The following is a 7,690-nucleotide window of genomic DNA, read 5'->3' as shown; positions in this document are numbered from 1 at the left end:
AGCAATTGAAACCATTAATCAGACTAAAGATAGCCTTCATAAAGTTGGCTTTGACTTGACAAAATTTGAGTCCAACAAACATGAAGCCCTAAGGTTCATTGAGCAAGAAGATCGAGATGAACTGAAAGAGATCAATAGAGTCCTCGGTCAGAAATGGAATACCAAAACTGACTGTTTTCTAATGAAGACATTAGAACAATTTCCCCGAAATGCAAGTGAGTATACACAAAAGAAAATGTTCAGCTTAGTATCAACAATTTTCGATCCCCTAAGAATTTTGTCCCCGCTCACAATTAGAATCAACATGCTTTTACAACAAGTCTGGAAGCTAGGCAAGAAATGGGATGAACCACTTCCCGTAGAACTTCATTCCAACCTACAAAAAGTGCTTGATAGTTACTTTGCAATGCCTGATTTCGAATTCCCCAGATGGTTGAACTCCTCAACGAATCAGGAAAATAATCACCAGCTCCATGTCTTTGTTGACGCCTCAACCGTTGCATTATCAGCAGTTGCTTACATTCGCACCTAAAAACCGGACGAAATCTTTCAAACATCTTTTCTGCTTGGAAAATGCAAAGTTGCACCAATAAAACAAATTAGTGTGCCAAAATTAGAACTCGAAGCAGCCGTTTTAGGTACACGCCGCCGCACATTGATAGAAACCGAAATGACATTAAAATTTGAAAAAGTCTACTTGTGGACTGATAGTCGTGTTGTCTTAGATTGGATCAGTTCAACTAAGAAACAAAACGTTTTCGTCTCAAATCGAATCGAAGAAATTAAGAAAACAACTAAAACTGATGAGTGGAATCATGTCCCAACTAATTTTAATCCAGCCGACCATGGAACGCGTGGCCCAGAGCTAAGAAGAATCGTTCCGACAAAAGCCAATACACAAAAAATGATGTTTGTTTATCTCAAAATTTTCTGCTGAAGTTGTGTCAAAACAATGCATTTTCCTCAACAATCAACGCAATAAAAAGGACACAAAAATTAGACGCCAAGAGCAAATTGAGAAACTTAAATCCAATAATTGACCAAAACGGACTCCTACGATCTAGTGGCCGTCTCCTATTTGCTCCAACAGAATTGGAGATCGAAAAATGTCCAATAATCTTGGACGCAAAGGAAAAGATTGCGAGACTATACCTTGAACATGCTTACAGAATTTGTGCGCATCAAGCAACAGAACCGGTCAAAGCATTCGTACAACAACGCTACTACGTCATTGGACTTCGAAAAACACTACTTTCAATAAAATACCGATGTTTTCTGTGTCGCCGTTTTGACACTCAAAATATACAACCAATAATGGCCCCACTTCCTGCTTTTCGCTTCCCCACAGAAGAAACCAAATTTCCGTTTGCCAACACAGGACTGGACTTTTTTGGCCCGTTTTATATTGATGACAAACAAGGCAAAATCGAGAAACTTATGGACTTATTTTTACATGCCTCATTACGCCAGCAGTCCATTTAGAAACATGTCCAGATTTAAATACAGACACCTTCTTCAATGCATATCGACGATTCACCTGCCGAAGATGCCAACCTATTTTATTGTACAGCGATAACGGAAAAACATTTGTCGGCGCCTCCGAAGAGCTGAAGAAGTTGGTTAAAGCTTTAGACAAAGACAAGATTTATAAAGCCCTAGCTTTAGTCAAAACCACATGAAAGTTTAACCCACCATACGGCCCTCATTTTGGTGGCGTGTGGGAGCGATTGATTCAGAGCGCCAAGAGGACACTCTTAATCATTCTAGGATCTAAGCGTCTCTCCTTCGACATCTTTGAGACAATAATGGTAGAAGTCGAAGCAATCCTGAATTCCAGACCCTTGACAAACGTTGCTGATCAGCATGAAAACGAAGAAGCACTCACTCCTAACCATTTCCTCATTCAACGCCCTTACAGTTCCTTGCCACCCGGAAACTTTGGAGACCAACAGCCAGCTAGTTTCAAGAACTGGAAGCACGTGCAGCAGTTGATGAACCACGTGTGGCGGTGTTTGATTAAGGAGTACCTGCCGACATTACTCAAGAGACGTAAATGGACAGACAACAATCAGCCTCCTCTGAAATTAGGAGATGTTGTGTGGGTACTCAAGGACTTGACGCCAAGAGGAATCTGGCCCCTTAGAAGAGTTGTGGAGACATCCCCTGGACGAGACGGTGAAGTACGAGTTGCCAAAGTAAAAACGGCTTACGGCTCGTTCGTGCGTCCTGTCGCCGGCCTCGCACGGGTTTTTCCCCGTAGTTTTTTAATTCAAATTTTCGCTTCGGTCTTAGGCAACATGAGCTACATCCACCAGCTTTGATGTTATTGCCCTCACAGTATTTTCATTCCAATTATATAGGTTCAAGGATATCGGATGAAACGACAATCAAGATGATCTCCAACCCCTGCCCTACTTCTTGGAGCATGTTCCCAATGACCTTGGGAACTCAAGAAAAGCATGACATTTGCTGATGATTAAAACTACCGCCAAAAACCTGAGAGTTACTCTTTCCCAAAAACATCTGACAAGAAGTCGCAACCGAATATGAGCAACCAAAAGTCTAGAATATATGTTTCACTACAATATTGAAGACTATTTGATTAAACTAACTTTATTGTCACCCACAACCAGTTTTGCACTGCTTGGTAAAACCCTTATGAGTGCTTATACGATGATTTATCGTCAGTTAAAGCGCAATTTAATGTTAAGGTTTAATGTTTTTGGATAGTCTAAGATATATAGTTTTAGTGCATCCTCTTACATAGTCATAGTTTGTTGGCCTGTATCCTTTTTATTTCGCATTACAAATTAGTTATCTCTCTCAGCCTGCCTGATTGAATCCAACCATATTTATTGTTTTTTAATGCAAAATAGTGTTGTAGCTGCATCGAAGTTTTTCGTATTTGTGGAATCATCACTCCTGTTGCCACTATGTTCTAACAAAGTTTCAACAAACAATCGATAATATTGAAATAGAATTACTCGAGACCAAGAATTACTCTTGCAATGGTTGTCGAGAGCGTTTAAACTGATTTAACCTGATTCGACCTGAAAAAATACCACCATGTTCCCAAGTTGTGTGTATTATACATTAAATTGAAAAATTGTTTGACTAAAACTTAGCAACAATAGCAATATATTTTCTTTTGTAACTTAAAATAATAATAATTGTTGTCTCTGCGTAATCGCAGGGGAACAGCATTAGGCCACAGCAGCCTTTTCTCAGCTGTCCTTTTATTCTCATTCCTCCGTTTTTTTTGTGATCAGCATAGCTCTTTTTGGGGATTTTTGCCACTGTTTTCGTGTGGAAAGCTCACAAGATAACCGCCATTGCAGACAAAATGATACCACCAGTGGTCAATCTATGGTCAACCTGAACCTATTGTTAAGTGAGTGCTCATCCTCATACAGCATCACGGAAGCAGGGGATTGAACTATCGATCGTTAGCGTGACAATAACACATTTTTCCTCCCGGCCATTACGCCATTAAAACGCTTTCCTCTTGGCCTTACCTCTCAGGTTTAAAAATAACTTTTATAAGAAAACGCGCTTTGCTTAATTTTAAGTGAGTTTAATTTTGTTTGGCCAAATGTTTAGCTATTTTGTTTTTTTGAGCAAGTAGTGTTCCGTACATTACTATATCCGTACTCTTAGTTTATTTCAATAGTTCGGCAACTGCTGGTCTTAAACCTGAAACAAAAAGGAGGGGAAAAATCTCCATCACACTGGAAAATCGCAAAATGAAAAAAGTAAGTTATTTATCTTGAATGGTGGATGTTTTTGGTCATCTTATTTGCTATTTCATTTTATACTGTTTTCAGATCTATTCTATTTGAACCCCTTCAACTTACTGGGCAATTTTACTTCCCCGGGTGCACCTACTGTTTTTTAACAAGATGATGTGCTATATAACATCACGGGCATACAATTAGGGGCATACAGAACACTGGAGGAACAAAACAGAGTAGATCCCTGTTTTCTTTTGTCCCGTTTTAATCTTTCTTGTCTTGTTTTGTTTGTTTTTGAGAACTACGCAAGTACAGTTTTTTTACGGTGTTATATCAGTATTTTTATCATTAATTTCATTAACTCCGCCTTTGCTGGTCGCAAGACTGGAATAAAAAGGAGTGAAAAACCACAAAAATAATGATGGAAAACCTCAAAACGCGTCCATTTTGAACTTGACTTTTGTAGATTGTCCTAAAGTTGATTAGCTTTTCCAGATTGACCAACGCCAAATAGAGCCATGTTACCAGGAAAAAAAAAAGAAATTGAATAATTCAATTTCTTATAAGGAACTTGCAAGGTGTATTCACAGTGTTGCAGGATTTTGCAAGATGATTCAAATATTGCCGGCAAAATGAAAGTAGTACGCATTCTCTTGCGTGTTCTGTTGCAAGATTTTAGTGAGATATTGAATCCTTCGATCACTAGGGTAAATGTAAAAAATCCCTAAGCTGACGAATTGTGCTTAAAAAGACAAGTAGCAGTTTAACTTTTACGTATATCGTGAAGTTTGGCATCTAATTAGGTCTAAAAAGTAACTTGATCAATTCTATTTCGACCCCTAGTATTTTTTGTGACCCGTACTTACAAATAATGTATTGTTAGGTAGCACGTTTATGTGTAAAAACTACGCCCGGGGAGAGGTCAAGAATTAACCACAAAAGCTCGCCAAATCATGAGTTGACGGATTGGTTAAAACCATTGGCAAGCAAAACCGCGATAGTCTCAAAGACAACTAGGGTCTTTCCCATTATAGTCCCCCCCCCCCCCCCAGCTTAGTGGTCAGATAACCTATAGCCCCCCCAATGGTAATTATACCATAATGGGGGCTATAATTTAATGGGGGGGGGGCTATAATGGGAAAGACCCGACAACTATTTGCCAGATAATAAACTACATAACAGCGCATATTTTGCTTGGGGTCATAAACAAATAGAATAATTTCTTATTTGCTTTAAAACGTCAAGGCCTGAAAAACAATAACCATAACACATCCGCATGCTTGTTCTTAACAATTGACAAAATTAGCACGTGATCTTTTGGTATTTTTGGAAGTGACTTCTGACTTTGACGCCAGATGCAGCCGCAATCAACAGTCACACAGTTGACAATACAATGCAACCAACTTAATGAGCCGGAACAGCCGGTGTTTCAACGCCTTATGCAACCCCTGCCGAAGTAAACAGCCAGTTGACACACCCCACACGCCCTGTCTGGGACAGTCTCCTCAAGGCAACTCTTTCCTTTTCCCCCGTCGAATATCACGATATAAATTTCTGAATTTCCCGTAAATATACAACGTTGGGGCGTTGGGTCTATAATGAAAAGACTCCAAACAACTCCTCCCCTGCCGAATGAGTTCACCCCCGATTCATATGTGCATCAATACCCCCCCCCCCCCCGTTCCACCGCTGGCCAACGAGTTAACGCAAATATAGTGCACTGTAAATTCTGAAATGCATTTGAATACTTTAAAATTTTAGGTCTTTCCCATTATAGCCCCCCCCCCCCCCAGCTTAGCGGTCAGATAACCTATAGCCCCCATCCATAAATAAACCATAATGGGGGGCTATAATTTCATGGGGGGTCTATAATGGGAAAGACCCAAAATTTTGATCTATGAATGTATGGAATACACTGAAACACGATGAATGCGCTATTTTCAAAAATCTTTCCATTTTCTGGGAATTTTTCAAAACTTAATCTGGTTCTTTGCTATATTCATTGCAAAAACGTAAATGTTCACAAATTATTCTAAAAATATTTACGCGTGGATGAGGAAACATTCTGTTCAAGTTACGAACTCAGCAGAAGTTCTGATTGTTAGTCAGGAGGGAGACGGGACAGTAACTGAACGGGACATTATCACCAATCCAGCCAAGTCACAAGTTATAACTCTCGCAAAAAGTGACCCATTTGCAAAAAGCGGCGCTTTTGAATTGGAGAAGCACAAAACCCCGACACCCGATCAAGATCCTGCAAGTTGCGGGGAAGTTTCGGGTGCCCGGACCAATTTTTCAACTTGCAATCACCTGTGTCAGGATAAGACGGAGAACTCGTCTTTGGTCACATCAAAGAACACACTTCTTCCTAGTGGATCAACTTCCATAGGAACTGTTTCCTTTTTCCTCTGTGAATGATGAAGGGGGGGGCATAATGGGAAAGACCTGTATATGGTATAGCCCCTCCTCCGCTTAACGGGGCCAGACTGAAGGCCCGCACTGCAATCTATCTTAATTATACTTGAAACACGCACGAGCAAGTTTTAAAATGCCGAAAGTTTGCGGTGTTCATTTCTACATACATTTAGCCAGAAGTTGACTTCCAGTAACTTCCAATCAAACTTTTGGCATTTTTACACTTGCAAGTTGTGTGTTTAAAGCGAGAGATTACGTGACTCTGTGCAGAAGTCACTTCGAAATTCTGGCTTAACATCTCGGACATCTAAAAGTATTGGGTTTTGGAGCCAATAGTTTGTTCACGTGGAGGAAACAGTTCTTTTAATAGTTTCAACAATGGATACGATGAACAAACCCGATGACGTAGTCGCCGAGGCCAAGGAGATGGAGCAGAAGAAGAAAAAGCGCCACAAGGAGGAAGAGGATGACAATAAGTCAGGCATCGACGATCTGCAAGGTCTGCAGGAACTTATCTCGACCAAATATACCTCAGCTCAACTTGCAAAAGAGCAGAAAAAATTGAGCAAATTGGACAAAACCATCGGAGTCCACAGTGGAAAGCTCCAAAAAAGCAGGAACTCGTTGTCGGATGCAAAAACCACCCCGAAAAAGCAAGAAAAAGAGATGAAAAAAGTTGCGAAAGCTGCGGAGACTATTGGGGTTTTAGAGGTCGAACGCGAAGCACAGAACATGAAAGTTGAGAAGTTGAAAGAGTTAATAACGGATCGACAGTCATTGGTGTGTGTTGTGAAGAGAAATTCAGTTCAACTAGTTTTGGCAACTTCAGCTTCCAAACCGCATATTATAGACGAAGCTACCGCGTGAACGAGACCATTCTTTGGCTCAACTCTTATTGGTTCATGGTTCGTCATACGGTTGGACTGATTATCCCACCTAGCACGTATCTAATCTTTCGGAACAAAGCTCTGAAATTAATTTTTTCTTCTTTTTTCAAACAGACTGACGAGTACTGGAGAAAAACCCTTTCTGTTAATATCCCCCCCGTAAAGTTGGAGTTATCAGAGGACGCTTGAACGGTCTGCATCAAAACTTGGTGTCTTCATAAAAAAATCAACAGCTTTCAATTTAAACCACCCTGTTGCTCTCTGCAATGTAAAAAACATTGGGTGAATCACACAAAATTTGAGTATTATTACCCGTATTATTGTCATGTAAAAACGGACACAGGATCAAAGGCCAAAATTTAAGAGAAAAGTCATATAAAAAGAAATATTTTTTTTTCAATTTGTAGCCGAATGCCAGGCAGGTAGTTGATATATTTGAAGCTTACTCTTGGAGCCCCGTCAGCTTAATGATCATATTAGCTATACAATATTACAAAATGTCATATAGCACATTACTATGTAAGAATATAGCACGTGCGCCTGGGTGTCATATAAGATTTGTGCTCACTAAGCTGGGGGGGGGGGGGGGGGAAGACACCGAAGACACTGATTGATCTTTATCAGACACAAACAGGAACACATTGAATAGTAAAATTG

At 40.1% G+C, this 7,690-nt stretch overlaps 1 protein-coding gene across 1 annotated transcript; it reads left to right on the top strand.

Annotated features, from left to right (window-relative positions):
- The first annotated feature begins 5,045 nt into the window (after positions 1-5,045).
- LOC142349318 (uncharacterized) lies at positions 5,046-7,137 on the top strand. Its single transcript, XM_075400790.1, has 3 exons — positions 5,046-5,241; positions 5,806-6,120; positions 6,517-7,137. Exons 1-3 carry the CDS (start codon positions 5,139-5,141, stop codon positions 7,011-7,013), a joined length of 915 nt encoding a protein of 304 aa, XP_075256905.1. The 5' UTR covers positions 5,046-5,138; the 3' UTR covers positions 7,014-7,137.
- The last annotated feature ends 553 nt before the right edge of the window (positions 7,138-7,690 follow it).

The sequence above is a fragment of the Convolutriloba macropyga genome, chromosome 11 (assembly GCF_964194025.1).
Source record: "Convolutriloba macropyga chromosome 11, txConMacr16.3, whole genome shotgun sequence".
In the NCBI taxonomy this organism is placed as follows: domain Eukaryota; kingdom Metazoa; phylum Xenacoelomorpha; order Acoela; family Convolutidae; genus Convolutriloba; species Convolutriloba macropyga.
This window is presented reverse-complemented; position numbering and strand designations above follow the sequence as displayed.

Excerpts from the sequence above, each read along its gene's own strand:
- LOC142349318 (XM_075400790.1), top strand. The coding sequence starts at position 5,139 with ATGAGCCGGAACAGCCGGTGTTTCAACGCCTTATGCAACCCCTGCCGA. Across the intron at positions 5,242-5,805 it reads TCTGGGACAGTCTCCTCAAG|TTACGAACTCAGCAGAAGTT; the intron begins GCAACTCTTTCC and ends ATTCTGTTCAAG. Across the intron at positions 6,121-6,516 it reads TAGTGGATCAACTTCCATAG|TTTCAACAATGGATACGATG; the intron begins GAACTGTTTCCT and ends TTCTTTTAATAG.